We start from the raw sequence: 27,888 nt of genomic DNA, 5'->3' as shown, positions 1-27,888 counted from the left end.
CAACCGCTGTGATGGAGAGCGGTACAACCATTTGGTACAACTTGTAGTGTCCAGAAGTTGACGCTAGGAGTCGCCGGTGTCTCTGCAGATTTCTCATTGAGGTTATGCGCCATATTGGCAGTCTCCTCCATCTCACCAAACGTCGAGCATGCATGTCTCAAACCGGTTATTGAGGAGCTACCTGTAAATATTTACAGCCACCTGCGAGCCGAAATACAACACTATGGAGGCCGTCAAAGCCTTTAACAATGAGGTTTGTTTGAATCCATTGCGAAATTCTGAACACTTAGGAGAACAGAAAATGTCTAATTCACAATTGCGGTAGCTAGTTGGCTAACGTTAGCACCAAGTAACAGAAAAGGAGAGGAGGGTAGTATCACACAAGGCCGCTGTCTGTGCACAACAATACAGTGATACTGTTAAATTATTCAGTGTCTAATCCGTGTTAACCATCCACTTCTAGAATGCAGCTGTAAATTGAATGTGTTTCTTAACACACACCGTGTTAGGTTGCGAACCTAAGAGCATAGATTTTCCTGGCTGGTGCCAACGTTAACTAGCTAGCTAGCTACAAGTTAGCAAAACCGCCTCAGTTACGTGATAACTTCGTTAGCTGACTAACTAATATGGACGCGCACTCACTGCCACTTTCCTAGATAATTATTGCCATGTAATTTTGACCGCATTAATGTTAGCTTACTGGTGTAACAGTTGCTAATAATAGAGATAAATGTGTTCATTTAGGCAGCCAACGCTAGGTTAACCGCTAACGCTAACCGCTATCAGAGGGCTCAAAGCCAGTAGCGCAACCGTTTGTCTGCATTGGCACTATAGTCTGTCTCATTTGGCAGGATTTGCAAATGCTGACCTCACTATCACGTTCAAAGTTAAAAGCTAAATTAATTGGATTCGTCCACAGCACTTAAATTGTCAATGGTTGTTTTTTTTTTAACGATAGTATCAAAACAGGTAGTCTGAGTCAGAGGCAAGCCCTCAAACGTTTCAGGGTCTCATTGTGAAATTGGTTGCTCTCGTACCTCAAACACACCTAAAATTAAGGTTTTGCTAATGGTGAAGAAACTTCTACAAGGAATCATACTTTAACTTACTGCTTGTGCATATAGTCCTGAAATGATTATGGTTATACAAGGTTATGCTTTAGTACTTAGACCATATGACAAAAGATGTTTTCTGTTGTCTCATTTCATTTTTCAGTTGTACTCATTGAACGAGTACAAGCCGCCCATCTCCAAGGCCAAGATGACCCAGATCACCAAGTCTGGAATCAAAGCTATAAAAGTAAGTATGTAATATTAAAGGATGAGGCAGGTAATTGGGAATAAAAATGAAAGGAAGATGTTTTCCAAACCCTTTGTTATGACAAATATCTATGCATAACCATCCAGCTATGACCATGATTGTTCAAAATGTACAAAATGTACATATAAACCTTGGTTAAAAAAAAAAAACTCAAAGAGAGAGAGTAGAGGGTTAGAGGGCTGCAGCAGGATTGAGATCCTGTAGGACTCCATATTAACTATGGAGCGAAGATATGGATGAAAAAATTCTAGGGGACTTGACACTCAGCATGAATAAAGTCAGACTCTTATGTATGGGTTTTAGCAATTTTGTGATTGTGTATTTTAAAAATCAGAAAGCTAATCCAGAATGTATGGACCCAGTGTATTATCAAGTAGAAGACGTATGTATAATTCAACAATATAGACACATTTTGTGACAGTATATTTTCCAAAGTTTCCCCTGCCAAATCCTTTCATGAGCAGGCTATTCCCCCTCCACCCATAACAATTATGTGACAGGATTCAATGACTTTTTCCTCTGCCTTCAGCAAAGGTGTTACTTACCATTAATATTAGTATGACATGGACATGAAGCTCAGAACACTGAAAAGTCTGCTGGTCATGCAAATTTACATGCTGACTGGAGGATCTAAAATTATTTGGCATTCAAAAAAGTCTTGCTGCTGTTCATACAATCATTTATAAGCTATGCTGTTGAAAAGTAAAACTCAGAAAATTGGCAATAAGCAAAATTGGATGATGCTGACAGAGGAAATTTGAGTTTGGACTTTTTGCATTAAATGGCACGTACTTGTACTTGTATACAAAACCTTAGTGTCTCATATATCCAGGCAAAGACTTCCTCCTCTGTGCTCTGGCCATTGTTTTGACTTTCAAACTGGACAACAACCTGACATTTCATCTAATCTCTATAACCAGATTGCTGTATATGCATGCAGGTCATTTTAATTAAAAAGCTAATAAAAGCTAAATCATTAGACGATAGCTAATGGATTCCTAGATTGCATTTAAGACATTGGGTTCCGCCTCTTCTCCACACAGACTGTTATACTTACATTAAACCAATGCCCACTCAAACACGATTGGTCAATTCTTGCCTGATTATGAATGGAAACCAGAACCCTTCTGGTTCCAAAATCTTCTTCCTTGCTTACAGACTCTGCATTCTTATGTAGATACTTGTTTTTGGAGATTATATTTATAGCAAAAGGCCTTTTTCGCAGCAGACATTTGACTGTAAATTGTAGGGAAAGCAGAGATGTTTCTAATAACGTTAATGATCACTCATATATGTTGTAGTGTCCTACCAAGTCCGGACACTGAGACAGTGAGCCATAATGCCAGGACCATGCAGCCAAACAGCTGAATGCATTTCAGACATCGTTGGTTTTATATTATAGGTCTATGCTTCTCCTACTGTGACATGTCACACCTCAGTGCTTCTTTCTGACGTTTTAGTGAACAAATAGTTTTGAATGGAGTTTGACATCTCTGCTGATGAGCTACGGCTCTGATTGGAATCGGTGTTGGAGGCTCAGTGTTATGTTAGAGCTGACTGGTTGATTTCATGCAGGTCCAATTGTAATGATATAGACAAAAGAACAGCAGTGGAATTGTTTGTACATGCGAGTGAACTATGGGTAGTAAAAATCTCTGACACTGAAATAACGTGAACAGTTCATTTGCAAGTATTTTAACACTGTGTCTACAGAACATTGGTTTCAGTCCTCTGCCTGTGTCTACACTGGTCATGCTCAGTCAAAGTACAGCTGTGTGGTTACCCATGTTTTCGGATTACTTGGTGCATCTATACCCTATAGTTACGCTCATAAAATAGAAGAAAATAGACTTGGAGCCCAAAAAGACGCTTGAGGTCATGGTTACACATGCAAATCGGGTGAAACACAATCCATTAGGTGGCCTTTGTGGACAGCTATCTTGATGATTAAAATATAAACAAGGGGTTGGTGATATGGCCAGAATCCTTAATCACACCATATGTAATTTTATATCACAGAAATGTAATTTTAATTGTAAATTTAATTAAGAAAGGGTTTAAAATAATCATACTATACTGCATTTTCTTTTATTTGGAATGCCGTCTGCTCTGTGTTTACAATTTCACCTCCTCCATGTTTACCTATCAGTCTCATCTTCTGCGGCAGTTGACAAACCAGCTTATAGGTATATATCGTCATGCCACCAAACCCTAAGAAAAGTGTAATAGACAGGCATGACACAGAACACCGGAAAACACGGCTGAAATGCATCCTTTTTGGACAGCCTTACCTTAAAGTATCCATGACTGGCAGTGGCTGGACCCCAACTAACTTTCAAAATGCAAGCTTAAAGCTTCAGATGGTTCGAAGTGAGAAAAACAGAGGGGCAGTAGAGGTGCATTATCGCCACCAACTGTCAATCTCACGTCATGTGAAAATGGGATAAGCAGTCCTGCTGCCCACATCACATGACCTTGTGAGGCAGCTGGATTGCTACTTCGTGTTGCCCACCCGGAATATATAGCAGAAACACTAAAGCCATTTCCTCATATGAGCTCCAGACAGTGTCCGCAGAGTTAGGTCTGGACATTGTCCAGAGTTGCCCTTTCACACATGTAGCACATTTGTCTGTGTCAAATGCGCTCTCACTTACTGGAAATAATGTGTTTGGTTTAGGTGAGGGGTAAAGCATGCAGGAGGAGGAGTATATCAATTCTACATGTATTTTGACATATCTGCAGTGTCAGCTAAAGAGTGGGAAACAATATACAGGCATGCAGAAAAGAGTACGAAACAGTTACACTCAGTACATTGTCAACATGCCCACTCGCTCGCTGTGTAGCAGGGTAGCACTGCATACACTGTGAATGGCAGTGTGTAAGTATGGCTTATGGGATAGCTCCTTCAGTGGAAACGATATTGCCAAATCTCTACCGGTGGACTAATTTCTACAGTCGCACGATATATATACTGTCATATTGCCCAACCCTACATGACATAATAAAAAGCTAATGTTTTAACTTACATAAATATATAGTCACTAAGTCAATGGTCGGCCCATTTAAATCTTGCAAATGGTCTTGTTGAGAATGCTACTCAATTGAGGAACCAATTTCTGTTCTAGCACTGTAGGTGAATTAAAGAAAAATACACACACATGCTGAAGGTAGATTGCGATATTTTGGTCGCTTTACCTTTAATTTCATATCTAATCTGCGTATGATAACACAGCAGTTTGAGACACAGTTAAAGGGGGTCAGTAACTAAAACACCACAATGTATAAGCCATAAACTTTTTTTAAGCAGTTGCCTGACTAAGGCATGTTTGAAGTGATTTTAATACAGACCCACCTCATAAGATTTGGTTTGGTTTTGGCTTCCAATGTTACACTCACCTGCAATCTTTAAAAGATTAAAGTAAAGTTTTTCCTTTGAATCAGGATTTGTTGTTATTTTGCCAAAGACAAGTTTCTGTAGCTTGTTTCCTATTCTTACACTACATAACACTCAGGGCTGTTTTTTCTGCACACTGGGCCTATTAAAAGTCTTCAGAGAAAAAGGCTGATCAACAAAAGCTGACCAAGTTCCAATGACCGTTTGTGTTCCTTGTTCACCTGAAATACAAAACTAGTCAGCACTTGATTTCTTTAGTATCTCATTTCTGAGATACTAAAGAGATAAAGGCCAAGAGTGAAGATATTTCTTCTTAACTTATTATTATTATTATTCCAACAATGTGAAATAGAGATAGCACAAGTCCAGGACACCAGTCCTTTACAATAAATGTTCTGATAATGTGTGTCCTTGTCCTGTTAGTACTCTTTTTTAGAAGGAACTGCTGTTGTTTTGCTGTTGCTGTGCCTTATGTTGCTTGTGAATAACACCCGTTTCCCCTTCCCTCAGCAGCTCTCCCAGCTCCCCCAAAGCACTGAAAGTGAAGCAGGAGGATGGGGTGGAGAGAGTTACAAAGAGATAAGAGAATCCCTAACCAGCTTAGGTAGGAGTATGGGTTGTTTCACAAGGAAGATGGAAGAAGACTAAAATCATTTAAATTGAATTTGCTCTCACACACCCAGAGAAGCGGGGACTTTGCTGTTGCCACTGTTGTGGGCTAAGCTCCTCCTCTGGTTGTCATACGTTGGCATTGAGCTTTTGATTGTTTTGGAAGTTGAAAGTGCAATCTAGTAATTGTTCTTCTTGAATTGTCTGATGACACTATTTGTGTTGTTGTCTAGTTGGTGCACCTTTCTTTCTTGGTTGTCAAGTCAGAACATTTTCTGTGTTGCTTCATACTGTATGTTGATGGAGCTTGACTAATCATTAAGTTGGTGTGTTTTGATTCTGGAGTTCTGTGACAAGTTACCATTGTTGACCTTTGGGTTGGAACCAAATTGCTGGTTTAACACACAGTTTCAGTAATTCACAATTCATCCTCAGACGCCACATATATGCAGATAAAGAGTTTGATTTTTTCGCATGACAGTAACAGTGTACTCTTAAGATGGATATTATTTTTAGGTGTTCTTCATAAGACACAATTTTTGTTATAGTTATAGTATTCAATTCAAGAGTAAGCAGCTATTACTGTTGCATTAATATAATTAATCAACATGGCAATTTCATTCATCCCTGAGGGTTATCTATTTCAGAGTGCATAAACTCTTAATGTTTTGTCTTGATAGAGCAGCGGTGATTTATGTCTTCTGCACACACAGTGTGGCTGTATTTTTCATGTTGGCACATATGATATGAAAACAGATTAAGATGTCTTAGCAAATGATGATCTGGTCTTGGTGTTGAAGATAAAATGCAAGTCCTGATTTTAACAATTTAGGGCTGTCACTTAAAAAAATGTTATCAATTTTGAGTAAAGGAGAACTAACATGTAATTCCTTTTAATTGATTCAAATACAACCCACAAAGCCTAATGCTAAAGTATAGTGAAGAGTTGGTGTGTTTAGGGTTAGGTGATCATTTCTGTTTTCATATCGTCCAGTCATAGTCGCTCAAGGTTGCTGATGGACGATCCGATCTGTGTGGAGTGGCGGGTTTAGGAGGGGGGTGGGGGAAGTTACATCACAGCAAACCAGTGAAAAACGCCTGCATGGACAACTTAAGGTCAAGAAATGTAACAGCCACCTCACCAATGGTTAAAACTTTAAACCAGCCCAAAAATTGCCATTACCAACATAAACCACCATGTTCTGAACAGTACAAACACTAACAAAAAGTTAAGTTTGTGTTTTGCAACGTAAAACAGCAAGCTCAAACTACTCTTTCCAGTGTGACATCTGGGCCATCTCTGATTCTGTCCAGAGAGTAGCGCACTGTGCTCTGCCTAGGTTGCAAAATGTAAATCAATAAATTTATTCAGTGCCGTTTATTGGGTATCAATCTTGAGTTTATGCGTGTATTGTTGAAAAAATAGACTTGAAGTAGGACGGTATGACAATATATATCGTGATACTGTAAACATTTTTCACCAGGTAGAGATTAAGTAATAAAGTTTTCTGCTGCTGGAGCGATCCCATAAGCCATACTTACACACTGTCATTCACAGTGTATGCAGTGCTACCCTGCTACACAGCGAGCAAGTGGGCATGTTGATGATGGTGATGATAATGCATGGAGTGTAGCTGCTTCGTTCTCTTTTCTGCATGCCTGTATATTGTTTTCCACTCTTTCGATGAAATTGCGAATACGCCCAAATACATGATGTATTGATATCAACGCAAAAATAGGCATCATTATGAATGAGTCCTCCTCCTGCATGCACTACCCAGCTGTCACCTCTCACCTAAACCAAACCTTAAAGCTTCCATTTTGAAAGTTAGTTTTACTGTTTTGAGTCTTTTATTTTTATTAAAGTGTTGTCTCATGTGAGGTTTGCCCATGAACCACAGCTGAGAGCCCTTGTAGACAGCTGCATAGATTAAAATGAGGGCTGCTTTTTGTTGATGAGGCTGATGCATTCCTGCGCAAGAGATCCACTGAGAAGATCAGTGAAGACCTCAGAGCCACTTTGAATGCATTTCTGTATCAAACTGGAGAACAGAGCAACAAGTTCATGCTGGTGTTGGCCAGTAACCAACCAGAGCAGTTTGACTGGGCCATTAATGACCGTATAGATGAAATTCATCAACATCCTGTATTTGGGGATATTATGGGTTTTACCTAGATGCCAATGCCAATGGTGAGCCTAAGGACATTACACAGCCTACCTGCAGCAAAGTAAAAGTCTGTGTCTCTGCTTGGTGTGATAATATCACAGCATCATGTTGTGTTTAACATAATCATCTTTAATATCACAATCCAAATCATATCCAGAACGTTAGCTACTCTCAGAGCACAGAGCACAGTTTTAGTGAGCAGGCATATGGTGAGGGGAGGTGCGGGGTATCAGATCCATGGAAATGAAAACTGTTTACTGTTTAGCTGTTTTTTGTTGAAGGATTTAAAATTCACTCATGCTGATTAATGGGGCATAGAGGGTGGATATGCCACTCCAATAAAAACATCTGTAATTTTACAGTAGGGTGCAGATTCTAGAGATTATTTTTTTATAAAATCTCAGTTCTGATAGGAAGTTCGTTCAGATTGCCTTAATGATGACGTAGGAGACGATGATGATAACGTTGGTCATCCCTTCAATCTTCGATATATGATCCGATTTCCAATTGGCACAAGCCTAGTGCCCGTCCATTCACTGTGCCTCCACTGCCCTGAGAAACATGCTAACAGATGACTATAGATTTGTTGTCACTGCAGTGTTACTTTTTAAAATAATTTTCAACGCTTGAAGCGCCAGTTACGAATATAAAGTGACAGCCCTATAATGTCTGAATGGTCAAATCTAAGTGACCTGCACTCTATTGTCAGGACCAGTGGTGGCTATAAGACTGAGAAGTTTGTTTTCACCATACACTTTTTCTCAGTGTCACCAGTCTGACAGACTCAAACATGTTTAGTAATTTTTCATTTCCACATCTTGGCTTAAACAGTTTGTGGATGCTGTTAATAATTGAACAGCACATTAACAACATGAGTTAACCTCTCTTGGCTGACATCAGTACACAGCTACTGACAAGGCTACAGTCATCTAGGCTTTGCTATGTTAAGCCTTAAACTCTTGAAATTCATGACCAGAGATGCATTGTTTTTGACAGCTTTTCAGCAGAAGATGGTTGTCTCTTTTCTTTTTGTGTGTTGTGTGTCTGGGCCATTGTCTATGTTGTATGTGTCTTCATACAATATGAAGACACATACCTTTGACAATAACAGTCTTATGAACAGTCCTCTTGAAATCTTACATGTGATTTGGCAGCAAAACAAAGTTTGCTGTATTTTGGTTTGTGCACTTTTAGGACCAAACATGACCTGTGACAGATTGTTGTGAAATGTGTCAGACTAAATGTATGGTATGCCCAAGGTAATAAGAGTTGAGCTAGCAGGACAACATGAAGGAGACATTGTTAAATAGTATGTGGGCTTATCAGTAAATTCAATTTGGAAATACTGCCAAAACAGGTGACGATCATCACAGATTGAGATATTAATTTTCTGATGAATTGGCAGCCTCTAACAGAACCTTTTTTTGCAACAATGTCAAGTTAAATATTATATAACTATATTTCCAGCAATGATTAGTGACTGTTCAGAGACCATGAGTTTGCCTCATAATGGCTGTTGTTGATCATGTGAATTTGCAGGGTAAAATGGGATTCATTTTTCAAACTTGAGATTCATACTTGTTGCTTCGCTGAGTAGTTTGTACATTTGTCAAATGCCACAGTTCCCCACTAAGATCTACTTAGTGTATTTTATAACATACGCAGTCTGCACTTTTTATCTTTGGCTTGGTAACTTCAATAGGCACATGTGACTCGCATTCATCAAGTGTCATAGTATAACAGCTAATCTAGGATCAGTTTTGTCTTTTTATATGATTTATATAGATGATTTAAAGGGACAGTAATTCCATGATAAGTTTGATACTTTTTAAATGCAGCACAATATGTCCACCAAACCCTGTACACTTACCTTTGTTTAATATCACCAAGTTACTTGAAAGAAAAGATTATTACCATAAATTTTCAAATAGTGGTCAGTGCCTTTATTGAGCTTAACTAAAGAGAGAATCTAGTTTCTAGTTTTCTATTGTTAGAATGTTTGATCAGATTTAAGGACTAAGTCTCCTTTGTCCTGACACACAGTTCATTTGGTAACAGCTATTATTACCGAGCTCTATATGTAAATAGTCTGTAACAAATATGAACACAGAGATGAAATTACCCTAAATTTAAGTTCTATGCATATTAGAAGCTCCCAGCCATACTTCACATTGAAATAGCCATTCTGTTTCCAGATATACTTGATTTGATAACTTATTTTTAAAAGGCCATGAGCACCAGAAACAGTAGTACAGCATCAGCTGTCAAGCAGTAATGAGTGATTGACTCAGTTGTGAGAGCTATTATTGATGCGGTCATCAGTAATTGAATAAGTTGCATGGCATTATTTGTTTTCTGTGTGATAATGTATTAAGTAGAGCTCAGATTGATGTTCCTTTGCATCCAAAAGTAGTGTATCCTGCTTGTGGAAGAAACCACAACAAGGTTAAAGACTTCATGAAGTAAATGAGATTGTCTCACTGCAAAGACAGCTCACGGTTTTAAAAGTAATTTTTTTTTTTTTATCTGCCGAAACTCTTTCACCAGGACTATTTTTTTGTACCATAAGATAAGGCTCAGGCTCCTGGTATTGTGCATGCTGGCTCACTGTCACATTGTAATAGCTTATTCAGATATTTAAAGAGAACAAATCCATTATTAATGTTATTAGTAACATCTGTGCTTTTCCTACTATGGAAAGACAAAATGTTTGCTGTGACAAAAGCTTGCTGTTTATATCCTTGTTTAAGGAATTGGTCAGTGAAATAATACAGGCAGCAGAGAAGGAGCGATGCTGCCTTGCTGCAGTGAATGAAGGACAATGATGGAGGTTAATGAAAGTAAAGTTTTTGATTAGTGGCTGTAACATTTACAACATCATGGACTGTAGTTGATGGTGTGCTAGCCAGGCTAGCTCCCCCAATTAATGCCTATAACCCTACCCACACTGTTTCTTGTCCTGCCTGTTTTTCACCACACCAAAACATGATGTGAAATCCAGTTTGATCATGCCTTTTGGGTTAGAAATATAACATCTTTATTATTCTTACTAGTGTGTGAAGTCTGGGGATATCACATGGTTCTCTGCATATTTTCTACTCACCTTCATCTTGAGCATATATCTAATCAGCCAGAATATCTGAAAACACATTTTTGGGTGTGATGGGTCTTTAAAAAGAAGAGGACCCTGTTTGGAAGAATATATTGTCTATGGACATGGATATAGTGGTCTTGAAAATGCATGTGTTTTCTGTTGTGGTCCAATATTTTTTTACACAGTATAGCAGGATTCCTTGGCTTAGTCCAAATTAGTTGTTATAAGAAATGTGTGGCTGTTAAACCCTTACAAACCAATTGTATGTGACTGCAATTTCCATCAAACCTGTGCCCAAGATCAACCTGAGAGTTATTATTATCCACTATCTATTAGCCAGAGTGACCTGTGTTTCTGTGCAGTGCCATTAAGGTCTTTTTACACTAGTAATGGATCAAACATGTTTACAGGGCTTAATCTTAGAAAGAAAGGCCTCATATTTACCATACTCCAGAAATATTCTGTAGCAGAAAAGTTCAAAAACTGTCTGAACTTCACAACATTCATGTACTTTTTTCGTCTCCTACTGCGCTCCTGCTTTTGATATCATCTTGCTCTCTTTTTCCTGTTAAAGGTACAACAGAGGTTTCCCCGCAGCAGAGACTGATAAAATATGAATACACTAGAAAAATTGTCAGTGATTATCTTGACTCTTTCAGTTCTGGACCACCTGCCCTGTTTGTCATACAACTCCTTGTGCTCAAAAGATTTTTAATTATTACACATCGTTCAAACATCATGTAAACAACAGCCAAATAATGTAGATTTGATCTTTTTTATTGTCACAAACTATATAGAAATCAGTGTTGCTCAGAATAGGTTTTTTTAAATCCCTGTTTGTCCCATAGTAAGTATGGATTTCTTACTTCTGCTGTGAGAAAGTGACATATACCCCTGGTTTTGGCAGGCACGGTCGGTGTCACATGACCGCAGTAGTAGGAGGAGGAGTCACGCAGTTATTGTCACAGCCCTAACTGACAACAAGATACATTACTGTCAAACTGAAAATGACTTTGTGTTTTTTCATGTTAAGATTAAGAAAGGAAATCTGAAAACTTCTACAACACATGTACTTTTAAATAAATGTGAAACTGTGATTACTATTGGCCTATAGACTCTTCAGAGAATGCTGACTGGTTGCTCAGTCTGCTGAAAATGATACCGATTCATAAAGCAGGTCCTTCTGTATGTTTGTAGCTTTATTTCATCATAGTACACATGACAGTTTAGCAGCAGGACTCCCTTTGCATCAATCAACAACAGTCCTGGTCTACTTTTCTTTTTTTTTTAAGCATTCAAATGGATTTAAATTGTATTATGCATTTGACTTCCTGTTATATCTTGGCGGGGGTCATCAGTGTAGCTTTGGAACATGTAATCTTTTTCACTCATCTCAGTACCTAGATAGATGTGATGTTTATTTGGTTGCAAAGTAGTAATTATTGTGTAACATCTACCGACTAGCTGTGCAGAAAGGTGTTTGCCAGTTTGTTTGATTATTCCGTTTATTTCTCAGGGACAGCAAATATTAATACACATTGCTGGTAATATTAGTGGTCGAGCGTTTCAATGGCCGATGACGGTATAGTGAGAGCAGGCAGCCGATGGCCAATATATGCTATAAGTGACACTAATTCCTTCACAGTTGAGCCCAGTCTTGAGGTTAGGGAGAATCTGACTTGTGTGGTTGAGGCGGGATCCCACCTGTACATGCAGTGATATCATTTGGCCTGCTGCTATCTGTGCTGCTGTCATTTGTCTTCCCTTCCATGTGCTTTTTTCCCTTTCCAATTGGTCATAACAGTCTCCTAAATGAACCGTAAGTTTGTATGAGGTTGCCTGTGGGTCTGGGTTTCTCAGGGTGAAAAAGTGCTACTATGCTATATCAGTTTCGGCAACTAGTGTATGGGCAAGTGTTTTGTTTTCTTTCTTGTGCGAGGTAGGCATGCCTATTCTCAGTATGGAAGCTGTATGTTAACAGTCTGGAAATCTCATGATTGGATTTAATTTCAGAAATAATTCTCCATGTATCTATATGTTTCCATTCCTTTTCTTACTGCATGACCACATTTACAATAGAATTGTTATTGTCTCATCAAAATTTGTAATATATGCTGATATTGTGGGATGAAATTTCTCCTGTTCAGCAAGAGAAATTAGACTTTTCCTGATAATTCTTACAATAATTTTAATATTAAGTAAATATAGTCAGTGCCGTTAAAAGATGCTAAAAAAGTTGTTTTCTCATCAGCAACCACAGCTTTTCTTATTCTATCAACACATTGTGACTCTGTGCATTTACATGTATAGGAGTAACTGGATTAGTTAGGAAATTATGTAAACTAAGTCCATTTATATTTCCTTTAATACGTAGTACTTTTATTAGATTTCATTTTTGTTTTATTATAACAAAAATGCCCTCTTTTTGAAGTCTGTTTTTATTTCACAATGACACATTTTATTACACCAATTTGCAAGGCTTCAATTTGTACTCTTGTGACCAAAGTCATTTGGACCAGTTGGCATTCTATAAGAAACTATGGGTAGTAGTATTTGGATGTTGAAGGCATTACCTGCCCTAGTCTGCCTCTGATTGGTTTACCCTGATATTCTTACCATATCCAATCTCACTACTCATGCCTAAACCTAACTAACCCAATTAACAAAGGCAACGAGTACTAGCCAATTAGAGGCAGAGTAGGGCAGGTCATGACTTCACTCTTCTGGGAAAAAATACTTGCTTATGGCTGTGATGTAGATGTGATTACAGCACAGCTGTTTATTTGAAATCAACAATGGCTGCTCCTAAAGAGGTTAGTGTACATGCTGCAAAAGCATCAGTTACATTAGACTATTTTTTTCAGAAGAGCAAAGAATAGCACTGAAAGCTTTTCTCGATTGAGAAACCTTTTCCACTCCTCTCCCAACTGGCTTCAGCAGTTTTGCTCGTTTAACCACGACGTGGTTTGTTGATCTGATGGTTCAGCCAGCCTCCTGCAAAGCATTTTTTTGAAAGTTCTTGTCCTTTTCCAAACAGTTTCCATAGATGACTTCCCAGAATTTTTTTTTTTTTTTTTTTTTTTAAACAAATCATCTGGCGCATCAGGTTAAGTGTGACCTCACCTCACGTACGTCTCATTCTCATGAACGCAATGTCTTAGTAACTCCTGGAGGGAATTTCATTACAGTTGGCACTAATGTCTACCTGGGCTCCAGGCTGAACTGTTAAAAGTTGTTGTTCAAAGGTCACTGTGACTTCACAAAACATATTTTATGTCACTTTCACTTTTATAAACGTGCAGCTTTAAGTCATTTTATTTTACTTGCAAGTAAACTATGATTAATTCACAATATGTAACTGTTACACTTAAACTCTACAACCCTGCTGATGCACTGGATATACTGTAAAGTTTTTTGAACATAATGTGTGACTAATGTCAGTTGTAATTGTGTCTGTTTTATTTGATTAAGTTTAATTAACTTCTTTTATTTCCAAAATTATACTTCAAATTTCATTATGGCAGAATAGATTTAGAAAATAATTACATAGGATAAATTAATCTTAAATATGATAGAGCTATTACTGTTATCTATGCAAGATAAAGCATTTGTGCATAAAAAGCCACAATTTAATTGATCACACAAACCAATTGATTCCTAGCATAGCATCTGCAAGATTTATATGGTAGTCCACCACAAGCTCATTGATTCTGCTGATAATGACCTTCAGGTTGTTGTTGTTGCACCATCTGATGAATCTGATTGATGTCTAAGTGAAGACAGCATGTTTATAACTGGAAATCACTCACTGGAATCATACATGTCAATATAATATAACTTCCATTTTGCCAAAGAATACACTTCATACCATTTATTAAATTTCTTTAAAGTCTTCACTATACATATTATATGAGTCTGGACGGACATGGATGTAAATTGCTACTTGGCTGGTTAGCGGAGGCAAACCACTGCGAAACGGTAGTTCTAGTTTCATGCTTGGTCTTTTTTTGGTAGTGGAGTCGTTGGCAGTCATGGCCTTCTTACCTTTAAGCCAATTTCATGCTAAACATGGCTGCACCTTCTACCTACCTAGCCAGATTATTATGTTTTCTGAGGTGTGATCTTTTCACTTAAAATTATTGCTACCTACCATCACCATTATTGGCAGTTGGCACGATGGTTCTGAACCGTTGTTAGCAGCAGCAGGTAGCTGGTTAATTAAGGGTCACCTTTCATTCTAAAGATGTTTCTCTCTGAAAGGGGCACTACTCTGAAGCGGTAGATTGGGTTGGCTTCTCAAATCACTTTTGGGCCCAAAATAATGAGTGTGTGATTTGCACATTTTAACAAATGTGTCACATAAATAAACGTCACAAGATATGAAGTTTTGCCTGTAAATAGTGATTAGTCTTACTATCGCATCATAATTGGCTTGATCTTGTACTTGTCTTGTACTACGCATCTGTCCTCTTTTGAATAACTTCTCAGTCTCGTACCTCTTCAGTGACTAGCTTTAGTAAAGGTACTGCTTACTGCATGGCATTTTTTGTAAATATAATGTATAAAGTAAAAAATACCATCTACAACTAAGTCAGACAGATGTTGCAAGTGTCTATGATTTTTACAAATACCAGAGTTTATGTTCAGTTCTGTGAATGGTGTTTTTGGTGTCATTGCCACAATCTGGTGTTTGCAAGTTTTCAGACTATTTTTGCAGTTATTCTCTTCCATCAGTGTTTTTATTCTTGAAAATTTGTCATGGTCTTGTTTGAGCTGAAATGTTTTCATTGAGTATGCACAGTAGCTGAAAGCTTATTATTTCATTTTTAATTGCTTCAACTACTGAAATCTGGACTAGGGTTTAAATTGTTTATATGGCCTTTATTCACCAAGGGGATTGATCTGAGAGTTTCCACTAAGCCTTTTTTCTAAAGCTTTTTGAAAGAAAATGCCACAAAAAGGCGTTTATTTAACTTCACTCATGTAATATCAATGCACAGTTAATAGAAATGATAACAATTTGACTGTTGGATTGCCTTTGTAACAAAATCATACAGCACGATTTGATTAAGTGCACATTGCCTTTAGTAGTAACACCTCAGTGCCTTATATGTGACCATAGGCTTACGTAATAAATTGTGAGCATGCCTGCAGCTGCTTGACAGACTTTTCATCTGTGGCCTTTGAATTATTTAATGTCCCTGTATTTGGTCTCTTATAAAGAAAGGAAGATGAAACTATGGCCTCCCAGTCTCCTGTACTTTGACTCCATCTACTGGCTGATTGTAGAACTTGAGCTTGTAATTAGAAAATGTGGTAGGTGTGGCTAAAGTTGCATCCTTCGATTTGCCTAAATTCAAATGTGTAGTGTGTCAGCCCTCTTGGTCAAAGACCTTCCCGATACCAGATATGGATTTCCACAAAAACAAAACAAAACATTGAATGAGAAGGTGTGTCCAAACTTTGGACTGGCACTGTGTATGCACAGTATATATGGACACCAACGTATCAGTGAAGTAAATCTAATAATAGAGTCTATATATTGGTCCAGGAAGGGACCACAAGAGATATTTGTGGTCATTACTTTTGTAGTTCTTTTACAGACTTTGGCTTTCCAGCAAAACTGTGTTAAGTCTTCTCTTTTAACTCTGTTAGTATGAAACATGGGACAACATTGCAGTTTCAGTCTAGTAGTCACTCCTGAATTGACCTCTCCAAAATCATATGAACTACATAAATGTGCATAATCTTTGCTTGATTTACTTTGATGTAAATTTCTTCTTAAAACTTAAATGTAAACATGCGCAACAGTAAGCAAAGGTCCCCAACCCCCAGGCCTCAAGGAAACATTTGATTTAAAAAGTGGTAATCTTAATTGCCTAGTTTTGTGGTTATTAACTTGAACTTGGTGTGGTTCCTTCTCAGTCTTTGTCAAGTCCCACAACAACAATACATTACATTTTAAGTACATAACCGATAAGCACGGTAACGAGTCTGTCTGCAGTTACTAATTTGGTTGGTCAATGATGTAAGGTTGAGACAGGTGTAATCTAGAGCTACTGCTTTGAACAGGTACTGCCAGTATCTGGAGAGTTCCAAAACAACCATCTGTCAGTTAATAGCTGTCTGCTCCCTCCAGGGTACCTTTTATGTTGTAATGGCCTTATTTGAACAAAGAGTACGTGGACTGGACCTTGGAAGGCTGTAGACTGAACAATATAGTGAAATATGTATCGATTGTGTTGTGGCTTGTACATTTTACCTTTTTTTTTTCATTAAACTGAGATACATTTACCTCTCCACTTATTTTAATGTACACAACTTACATGTTATGTACTGTCTGCCCTTCTGTTGTAGTATGAATTAAGATGTTCTGCCAAGGCTGCCACTACCAGTTTCAAACATGTCAGTGTTCTGTTTAGATTCTAACTTCAGAATATATCCATCTATACCACACCTACTTCACTACTTTATTTAAGAAAGTTATCAGTTTTTCTTACTTTGACTGTGATTTTTTGCATCCTTCTGTTAACACCCTCCAAAAACAATTTATCTTCATCATCACTGATTTGTCCTCTGCTAGCCTGTCTAAACAAGGATAAAACAGCTTGGAACATGAAATGATATTACAGCAAATTTTACATTCCATAATATTCTTAAACACCTAGGAGACAAAACTGTATTTGTCATCACTAATTCCTCTGTCTTAAATGTCAGTAATGGGTTGTGGGGGTGCTAAGAGGGGTGGATAGTGCACAGCTGGGGTAGCTGGATAAATATTCGAATGAAGAATCAACATTCAGCTCAGCCATGCATTTTTCCTGTTCCTTTCTCAGGTTTCGATGGTTTTTTGGTTTAGTTTCAGCTCCACTGTTGTATTTTCAAACTTTCAAATACTGCTGTTCAAGTCACTCAGATGTTTCCTGTCCTTTTATCTCTTTCAGTTCTACAAGCATGTTGTCCAGAGTGTGGAGAAGTTCATACAGAAGGTGCGTTTTATTTTAAATCAGGGTTGGCAGCAAAGTGCAGTAAAAGTTTGGGAGTTAAACCACACTGAATGTATAAAATTTGGACTTTTCATCAAGCATGTTGACCAGTCAAATTCAGGCATAAGTTTGACTTACCTAAACAAATTACAAATGACATGAAAGATCCTAAAGTTGATATTTTCAGCCTAAAAGCAGTGCTCATTCTTAAGCAAATTACTTTTTTTTTAAACCATGTCAGTGTGTTCTCTTCACAATTTTGCAAATTGCTTGCGACCTACTTGAAGTGTTATTATGGGATGGTAAATTGGTGCATTCATCAGTTAAGTAATGCATAAAAGTTTCAAGTCAGTGACTTCATAGATTGTGTCACTCTTATTAAACTATCTCAACACCAGCTGTCTTTTTCTCTATCAACAGTGCAAGCCAGAATACAAAGTTCCAGGGCTGTACGTGATCGACTCAATTGTCAGACAGTCACGACACCAGTTTGGGACGGAGAAGGATGTTTTTGCCCCGCGCTTCAGCAAGAATATCATTGCAACGTTCCAGCACCTCTACCGCTGCCCGTCAGATGATAAGGTCAGACAGTCTTTAATAGGTTTTGTGTTCCTCTCTTTTAATGTTTGTGGCTTGCCATCGTTTCATGAGAGTTTATGTGCCTTGATAAATACCTCACCTTGACAGGAATAGGGCAGTGGGGTCTATTTGCGTTGTTGCGATGGAGTCATTTAGTGAATTTTCAGTTCAAATTGTCAGTTTTTGTCCTGCAGTTTTCTCACATCGTCACTTTTATTGGCAGCACCTGTCCAGAATTTTTTTTTTTTTACTGTTATGTCACAGTTGCTTTTGTCGTGTTTATTGGTGTTTTCAGAGTAAGATAGTGCGAGTCCTGAACCTTTGGCAAAAGAATGCAGTCTTCAAAAGTGACATCATCCAGCCTCTGTTGGACATGGCAGCAGGGATTCCCCCTCCCACCGTCACACCAGTCATACCCAGCAGTGCTGCCCCAGTCAATAACACAACACCAGGTCAGTCAGAGTATGCGTAAGGAGAGTGAAACACACATACCATACACTCTGATAATGTGGTCAGATAACTTGTTGAACACCACTTTGGAATGCGCTTTGTTCATGGTTCATATTACAACATCTCTGTCGCTGTATGTCCAGGCACCCCAGCTACCCCAGCTACTCCCGCTAACATAGTCCAGGGTCTGCCTGATTGGGCTTCCCAGATTACCAACACAGACACTGTGGCTGCTGTGGCACAGATCCTACAGAGTCCCCAGGGACAACAGGTTAGTGAACATGTCCTCCCAGCATCAGTCACAACTCAGTCAATAAACTATTCAACAGAAAATGTTCGTTATGGGTCAATACTAATCCTTAAGAAGCTATGTCCAGTAAAACAATACTAATACTACAACTACTACTATTTATGTCACTGTTGGTATCAAATACTCTGTATTATCACCTGTTGTAGCTGCAGCAGCTGGTACAGAGTCTACAGATGCAGCAGCAGAAGCCACAGCCATCCCTGCTGCAGGCCTTGGATGCTGGCCTGGTTGTTCAGTTGCAAGCTCTGACAGCTCAACTCACAGCTGCTGCTACTGCCAACAGCCTCAATCCCCTGGAGCAGAGGGTCCCCTCTTTTAATAAGGTAATGCTTCTGTCAGCAACCAAAAGTGTCTTATTCTTTGCCTCATGTGATGCCTCCTAATGGGATTGTGTTTTTGTTTACTCCAGAAACTTCTTGGTCCTTTTGATTTTGGGAATGATTCTGAACGTAGTGAAGAATCCAAAAAGGACACATCATCATCTCAGCTGTGAGTGTCATGTGTTTTATGATCAGGCTTTTATTTCTCCTACACTAAAGCTAACTTAATGGTGATGCATAGTCCTTTCACTGTGCCAACTACCTCCACTATATAAGTGATTTGCTGACCACTTTCAGGCCCATGGTATCGGAGCCCATCAACAGCTCCCTCTTCCATCAGCTGGCTGAGCAGCTACAGCAACAGAACCTGGAGCAGTTTCAGAAGCAGCTTTTAGAGCACCAGCAGCACCAACAGAAGGTAGATACAAACTCTATACACACGGATCACTGTTTCCTAAGGAATGTTTTTTCAATACTGACTACGCACTCGAATCTGCACTAGCTTAACAGATAAATATTTTTCCCACCTATGTTGCTCTGTGTTAACCACACCAAATACGTTTCCTTAAGATGCTTTACAAATGAAATATTGTTTGGGTGTGCAAAGATTAGACGAAACAAATATCAGATCATTAACAGCCAGATAGGCTCAAGTACCCAGAGGGTCTGCACACAAACATCCCAGTAGCCAGTGACCTTTAAGAAATAACTCCTCATCCACCGGCCACCACACTATGTAGGGCCCTGTGAAAGCTGTTTACATTTTTTACAGATTCAGTAAAAAACAATTTCCCAATGTATGTGTTTTCTGTTGAAATTGTTCTGTATTCTGTGTTTTACAATTTAAGCATATTTTGTCATCAGAAATATGATCTAATCATGTGGTAAAATTTCAATCATTCAATAAGAAAATGTTCGAAATGTAAAGACTATCAATAAATTTGATGTAACACAAAATTATTTTTTATGAAATGGATCTTCTGCAGGAAGCTTCATATGCAGCTTAAACACGCTGGATAAGTGGGTTTGAGTGAGGCTACTCTCACATTCAGGCGATTCTCTTCTTTGTTTACAATGCTTGACCAGAATACAGCCACAAAGTCTGTGTGAAATGGTCAAAAACTACAAACATGTAAACTACATGTACATTTTGGCAATCTCCACAATGTTTATTTTCACAGTTGCCATTTTTGTTCTCAAATTCAGCGCGTCAGTCTGTCTTTTATGTGTCATGGAGATCATAGGGCCCCATCTATGTGCCTCACTCACCTTAAGACCTGCAAGCGCCTCAAAAAATGTCTCAGTTAAAGAAAATCAAATTGTTTTGTTTTCATCTTGGCCATGGGTAAATATGCCTAGACTTGCCTGCGTAGATGCCTCAGTAATAAAAGACATCTCAAAGATACATGGCTGTTTTTGTTCTTTCAGGCAATGAGCATAGAAGGGCAGGACACGATCTTTGGCCAAGAGAATTCAGTTGCGACTGCTCAGAGCAGCAGCCAGGCACAACTACCTGAACCAGAGAACAAGTTGGATGACTCCATAGACAACCAACAGCAGGTATGCCTGGCCAGTGGGCCACTACCAAAACTAAGTAAATCATAGTCATTTATTCCTTGGTTGTTTATTTATCTGTAGGCCTAGACCTGATGGCGATTGCTGCCATTTGCTACATTATCTTATATTACTGTATAGAAAGGTGTTGAAATGCATGTCTTGTTTTTTAGGACATGGATCTGGACGAGGGACCCGATGGTATGGAGGAGGAGATCTTTGAGACAGAGGAGAAGAAGATTGTAAGCACACGCTCCAGGACTCGCTCAAGGTCACGCTCGAGGTCAGTGACACTTATTTCTGAAATCTCATTTTGTGGCAGAATTTTGTAAATGTGCCTGGAATAATGCTAAATTGACTGTTGTACAAATTGAAGAAGCTTTGATCTTTTGACCTCATTAGAAAAGTGCTGACTGTTGCCTTGATAATGCAGTGTTTGTCACAAGATAACTGTACGGAACTGGTTCTGACTGGAATATGTTTATCTATAAAGGATAATAACCAAAACATTTTGATAATTGCACTCCCTCTAAGCTTGTGTCTGTCTATCTTATTATGTGTAGAACTGCTTTTACTTTCATATTTCTGAAGACTTGCATAATCTCCTGTGTTTCCTCCATGGGTAGTCAATTAGAGCAGGGGTATTTTGAGGTTGCTATAGTCCTTTAATATCGAACACTGGCTAGTAGATCACAGTAGTGCATTTGTTAAGTGGACAAAAAATTTCAATGCAATTATGAGCTGAACGGTTTTGTGACTCAAAAGGAGCAGGCCTGTTTACAGTAAACATTACAAAATGTCAGTCTGGAAAGAATTTCCAGAAGTTTTGATGTTTTTTCTCTGTAGGTCTCCCAAAAGGAGAAGGTCCAGGTCCCGCTCAGGCTCACGGAAACGTAAACACCGAAAGCGCTCACGCTCTCGTTCCAGAGATCGCAAGAGGAAGTCATCACGGTCTTATTCAAGTGAAAGGCGCGCCCGAGAGCGAGAGAAGGAACGACAGAAGAAAGGACTGCCTCCCATACGATCCAAAACTCTTAGCGGTAAGTGAAATTATTGTTTCAGAATATTTTCATAGTTGCTCTATGTTTGTGTTTGAGTAATAATTGTTTTCCCCTCTACCTGTACTTAGTGTGCAGCACAACTCTTTGGGTGGGCCAGGTGGACAAAAAGGCCACACAGCAAGACCTTACGAACTTATTTGAAGAGTTTGGCCAGATTGAGTCTATCAACGTAAGTGGACCTCTCCCCCCCCAACCCTCTGATTTAGTTACTGCATGTTAGCCAGTTCTTTGGCCTCCAGAATCTTAAAATGACCCTAAGCTGCTGTTAACTGTATGCCATATTTCTAGTACAATCTTTTTTTATGTCTTTGTCATTTCTCTATGCTACACATTTGCACTCTCTTCTTTTCTCCTTTACTCATTTCTGGTCAGTTACGTAGCTAAGTCTATTGTCATTCTCCACTGTATGGTTATGTCTTGTTGTTTAACCTTCACAAGTCCTATTTAATTAAAACTGTTTGTGTGTGTGTGCACGTGTGTGTGCGTGCAGATGATCCCTCCCAGAGGCTGTGCCTACATCTGTATGGTCCACAGACAGGATGCATACCGCGCCCGCCAGAAGCTCAGTACCGGGTCTTTTAAGATTGGTTCCAAAATCATCAAGGTGCACATTACCTTCATAAATTGATTGTGTTCTCTTTCTCCTTGTGGCTTCTTCTAATGTAATTTTCCATTGACCTCCAATGGTGAAACCTTAGAGATGGTCTAGCTTTCCAGGCACATGGATCCTTGTATGCTCCCAGAAATGACTTTGAAAAATACTGTTTCTTGAACTCTGTGTCTGTCTGATACAGATTGCATGGGCTCTGAACAAGGGCGTAAAGCAGGAGTACAAGCAGTTTTGGGATGTGGACCTGGGTGTCACCTACATACCTTGGGAGAAAGTGAAGCTGGATGACCTGGATGGTTTTGCTGAAGGAGGAATCATTGACCAGGAGACTGTTAACGATGGTGAAAAGAAATGCATCTACTTATTAACTTCTTTCTTTGGAACAAGTGATAGATCTCTTGACTCAGGAGCAATGCTTGTTTAAATAGATGTAGGATATAGAAGAAAGTTTGTTCACGCATGATGAAAGCATAGTGCAGATATCCAAACACAGGCACTACTTGGCATTTGATCATCTAAGTGGATTTGGGTTTTTTTCATTCCTTTATTTGTTTGTTTTGTGGTGGTAATGCCTAAAATCCTTTAAGAAATCCCTTCAGGAATCCTCAGCCCTCATGGAAAAAGGAAGACAATGACTGAGTTGGAAAATTGGAGCTCAACTCCCAAATCCAACAAAGAATTGGAGTTTATGATGTTGTTTCCATCTTTTTGTCTGCTTCTGTAGAGTGGGAAGCAGCCAAGAATGCTGAGCCAGCCAAGGAAGTTACAAGTCAGCCAGTAAGCGCTGAGACTACAGCCGCATCCAACACCCAGACTGAGACCTATAACCAGCAGGTCACCATGATGCCTGTACAGGTACCGAACGGGGTCTTGTCTCAATCTGTGGATAGAATATAAACAGGACTCACTGCTTGATTTTTGCCCATTTTCACCTAGAAATAATAAAAGTAGTAGAAAGTTTGAACAGAGTGTGACCTTTGCTTAGGACTTAGCTTGTACTCCTGTATTATTTAACTTAGCCATTAAGCTATTAACTCATCCATGTTTTGTATGTACTTTCTCATATCTCTCACCAGCTGCCAGTAGCCCAGGCTGTTCCTAGTGCAGTAGGTTTGGTGCCTCCTACCTTCCCTGTCACCATGGGCATACCCCCACCAGGCTATGGGCCGCCACCTCCCTTCATAAGGGCTGGCTTCAATGCATCTCAACCTCCACCAGGTAAATGACGCAAGCAGTTGTAAAGACATCAGACGTACAGAAATTCACAAACTCATACAAAGTCATTTTCTGTTGTGCAGGTTTTATGCAGGCAGCACAAACGGCAGGCATGGCCTCAGCAACCACTTGTAAGTGAGATGCTACCCTTATAAGTAATACATGCATATAGCTTTGAAAATGGATGTGTCCTTTCAGGGCGTTTAGTTGGAATTTATTAGCTTGCATTAATTTTGTTGTTTCTTCTGTACCCACCTGTAGCTCTTGTGCAGCCTTCAGTGGCAACCAGCCAAGAAGCTGTTAAGGAATCACCATTCAGCGCTTTAATTCCTCCAACTAGCACTATCCCTGGTAGCTTCATGGCCTCAGCCATCCATGGGGCCGGTATGTTCAACCCAGTGGGAGTCCAAGCTCAGCAAGCCACCAATGAGAAAACAGCTCAGTCTGCAGAGGGTATGGATGCTGCTGCAGAACTTACACTGCAAGGTAAAGCAATGCTAATGTGGTCTTACATGAAAGAGACCATTAGATTTTTTTTCTGGTGGATACTTTCATTATGTCTCGTTTATTATTTTCAGTTTTTATTTGTGGAAATAAAAGATATTGGTATGGGCAAGAAGAATTTTACCATTTATTGCTGTCATTGTGTTTTGTCCACAGGCATGCAGAATGCAGTCCGCAGTGGGATGGGTCTCCTTGGCATGCATCCCACAGCTTCCCTCACCCACCCACTGCATCAGTCTGGTCTGACTGGACAGAGGATGCCTGGCCTGCTGCCTCTGGATGTGCGACCTAACCTTCTCCAACCTGGGGCTGCTGCCCGCTTCCCACTCCTCATGCAGCAGGGCCCCACCCAGCAAGCTGCTGGCCTCCTCGACAGTACCCTACAGGCTCAAGCCCGTGCCAGGGCTCCCTTTTCTCAGCTGGACCCCTTCATCAGGGCCCCCAACCTTACCAATGAAAATGTATCCAAGACAGAAGATGAGTCTTCCTCTGGGGCTGATGAGGGCAAAGACCAGGACTACCGCTTCCCTCCGATGGAAAAGCAGAGCACGGGCCTGTTGAGGACCCCTCCACCAGAGCATCGGGAGACCCTTGGAGGAGGTGGTGGTGCAGGAGGTGGTGGAGGAGGAGGCAGGCCCCCCTTGCTCCAGACGCCAGGGACTCAGCCAGCTAGAACCAGCCTAGCTGGACGTCTGCAGGCTCTTGCAGGCTTCACTCCTGATAACCGCTGGAACCAGACCAGAGGGGACTTTGATGAACGAGATAGCATGCGAGGAGGCCTCCAGGCCTCAGTCGGTCCAAAAGGCTTCCAGGAGGAGCGCCCCACACCTGGGCAGAACTTCCCCAACCGCTTTGACAGCCGTCCTGGGACAGCAGGGGGTGCAGCTGGAGCTTCAGGAAGTGCAGGAGCTGTTGGGGGGCCACAAGCCTGGAACCGTAGTGGTGCTGCTGCAGCACCATTTGACAGTGAAATACATCAAGACCTTGATGAACGACGACGTCCGTGGGACAGGCAAAGAGACAGAGATGAAAGAGATTTTGACTTCAGGAGGGAGATGAATGGTAACCGCCACAGCCGCGAGAGAGAACGGGATCGTGAGAGGGATAGAGACAGGGAGCGAGGCAGAGACCGTACCAGAGAGCATGAACGCGAAAGAGACCGCGACAAGGAGAGAGACCGTGAGAGGGAACGTGAACGTGGGGGCTGGACTCCGCTTCTCCCTCTGCCTACACCTCTGCTTCCAACTCCACCTCTTAATCCCAACCTGACCCTGAACCAAGGCAAGCTGCTTGCACCACTCAAATTGAACCCCCAGATTCAGCAACGATTCCAGTCCCCACTGCTTCCTCAAGCTCAGGCCAAGCCCTCTCTTCTGGGTCTGAATCAGCCCCTGCCTCAGGGTCAGGTTAAGTCTCCACCTCCATCACAGAGCCAAGCAGCGGCGCCTGAGCCCCAATCAGACACTCCTGCTCCGTCTGAGACACCTCAGGCACAGTCACCACCCTCAGCCGAATCACCCGACCCATCATCTGACAGCAAAGGTCAGAGCCCACTGACTGAGGCTCCCACCGAGGCAGAGTCATCACCACAACCTGAGACCCCTCCACAAACAGAATCGCCATCCCAGCCCACGGCTCAGTCCCCCTCCAAAACCACTGCTTCTATAGACAGTGAGACCCCGAGCCAAGCCTCACCGCTGGTTGAGGCCTCATCCCAGGACTCACCTGTGGCCTTCACACAAGCTGCCAGCCCCCTTGAAGAGATGACTCATTCTCTAGAGGATCAGGAAAGCCCACAAAAGGATGAGGAGGAGTCACAAGAGCGAGCCTCCTCACCCCAACGCCAGTGGGTCAATGGACCTGGGATGGACAGTAACACTGTGGATGAACCCACACCTGAAGCCTCCCCTGAGCCCTCCCCCGAGCCCTCCCCTGAGCCCACTCAAGGACCCTCCTCCGATTCTGTGCTCCCTGAAAGTGAACCAGAGCAGAAGCAGCTTGCCTCTCCTAAGGACGTAGACAATGAACAGAGTGAGCCCATGGAGGAAGCTGCGAGTCAGCCAGTGGTAGACACTGTCACAGACACTGAGGGGACATAATCATCACTCAGTAGGTAAAAGATCATTTTGTAAAGTTGTCTCTTCTTCTCTGTACTCATGTCAGCAAACCACCACCATCACACGGGACATGGCGAATACTGACTCACAGTTATTGTCTGATAACCAATAACAAATGATTTTATCTCTCACAAATACCAGTGTACTTAAAGAGAAGGCTCGTTAGCTGATATATTAAATAGACAATTTTGTTTGTGTTTTATTTCCTTTTTTAAGTTGTAATGCCAACCCACCGGTTTTAATTAATCTAAGCTTGGCAAATTTTATTGAATTGCCTACCAAAATGTTTCAAAATGTATGGGGGAAAGTGAGCTTTGACCTTCCTATGGAAGAGAGTAATAGAAATCCTGGCTGTTCAACAATGGATTCAATATAATTACACACAATACTTGACAACGGCAGTTGCTGGCCCCATTTCTGTTTCCTCTTCTTTTAAAATGCTGCTGCAAAGTTTTCAATGAATGCTTTTGTGGTGTCCTATAATGCTTTCTGTTTCTAAGCAGAACAAATAGCCTGCATACAGTGAGACCAGTACAGCTGCTTATAATTGGGAAAAATGAACACTGTTAAAATGAAAACATGAAAATGTTGTATCCCCAAAATAAATGTCTGTAATTTGTTTCCAATTATACACTGAACACAAACAGAAAATTACATGCCGGGGGAAAAAAAAGAAAACAGGGATGTTCTGATGTTGGGTACATATTGTTTTAGTTTGAAATAAACATGATTTGTCTGTTTAAAACATGCTTTAGGACTGTTTTCTGACCCAGGACCAGTGGAAACTAAGACTGCTTTACAGACTCGTACACAATGTGTGCTGTCATCTCAGTCGATTTGATGTTCTCGTAACTCAAGTTGCTGCTATACCATCCATCCACAGTGCACTTTGTTGGATGCAACCGTTGGACTTGTAGTTTTTAGTTTCTGATGACATCAGCCTGTATGTTTCCCTAAGCTTTTGCTGGGTGACTGTTGAGGATGGGATTGTGCCTTTTTTTGAATGGATTTGTCGTTCATGATGCTACCCAACACTACTGTGTGATGTACACCAGACTGTGCGTGCAACTCGGTTTCAGACAGCTCTATGAACACAATGCTACCTGCACAGAATTGACTGGCCTACCGTTTGAATGGTAGCTGGGCAGTTTGTACAGCACTCACCTAGAGGAGAACAAGTCTATATACTCCATTGTTCTGTGCATGCAGGCCTGTAGCCATGTTTTAACCTTCCTGTCTCTCTTGTTCATTTCATACTTGTAGTGCTTTTCTGTTGAGACATACTATTAGAAACCCATAGTCTGCTGTTCTATCAGACCAAATGTCTACTACAGGAGTTGTGATGTTGAATAAAAGTTGAAGGTGCATCAGATCTTTACCCCTCTTATTGTCATGAGTCCTGACTCAGGCTCATCAGATGAACCCTTGCATACACATCAACACTGCCGCTTGAAACTGAGAACTTTTGATACTATTACAAGACACGTGTTAGTTGTTTAAACCAATGAAAATGTAAATGGATCCCTAGACATACATATGTAGTATACCAAGTTGTGTATTGAGTATCACATATCCATATTTTCTAAGAATAAAAACT

General features: G+C 40.3%; 2 protein-coding genes across 3 annotated transcripts in view; both read left to right on the top strand.

Annotated features, from left to right (window-relative positions):
* The first annotated feature begins 122 nt into the window (after positions 1-122).
* On the top strand, positions 123-27,813 carry scaf8 (SR-related CTD-associated factor 8). Of its 2 annotated transcripts, XM_041953143.1 has the most exons (20): positions 123-253; positions 1,216-1,299; positions 17,530-17,574; positions 17,992-18,153; positions 18,446-18,602; positions 18,744-18,871; positions 19,057-19,233; positions 19,320-19,399; positions 19,528-19,648; positions 20,659-20,790; positions 20,958-21,067; positions 21,631-21,824; positions 21,914-22,014; positions 22,336-22,449; positions 22,640-22,796; positions 23,180-23,310; positions 23,532-23,673; positions 23,754-23,801; positions 23,932-24,156; positions 24,331-27,813. In XM_041953143.1, the coding sequence occupies exons 1-20, from the start codon at positions 224-226 to the stop codon at positions 26,271-26,273; spliced, it is 4,281 nt and encodes a 1,426-aa protein (XP_041809077.1). In that variant the 5' UTR covers positions 123-223; the 3' UTR covers positions 26,274-27,813. The 2 variants fall into 2 exon arrangements, with proteins under 2 accessions (XP_041809077.1, XP_041809078.1); XM_041953144.1 differs by lacking the exons at positions 123-253; positions 1,216-1,299 and adding an exon at positions 5,225-5,318.
* The window catches only part of tiam2a (TIAM Rac1 associated GEF 2a), a 90,219-nt gene continuing 88,600 nt past the window's right edge, over positions 26,270-27,888 (top strand). The window contains exon 1 of the mRNA XM_041953141.1: positions 26,270-26,287. The gene's annotated coding sequence lies outside the window, so the exon portion shown is untranslated. The remainder of the gene's footprint in view (positions 26,288-27,888) is intronic.

This window comes from Chelmon rostratus, chromosome 15 (genome assembly GCF_017976325.1).
Source record: "Chelmon rostratus isolate fCheRos1 chromosome 15, fCheRos1.pri, whole genome shotgun sequence".
NCBI classification, from domain to species: Eukaryota; Metazoa; Chordata; class Actinopteri; order Chaetodontiformes; family Chaetodontidae; genus Chelmon; species Chelmon rostratus.
The sequence above is the reverse complement of the archived record's forward strand: the minus strand, read 5'-3'. Positions and strand labels throughout refer to the sequence as shown.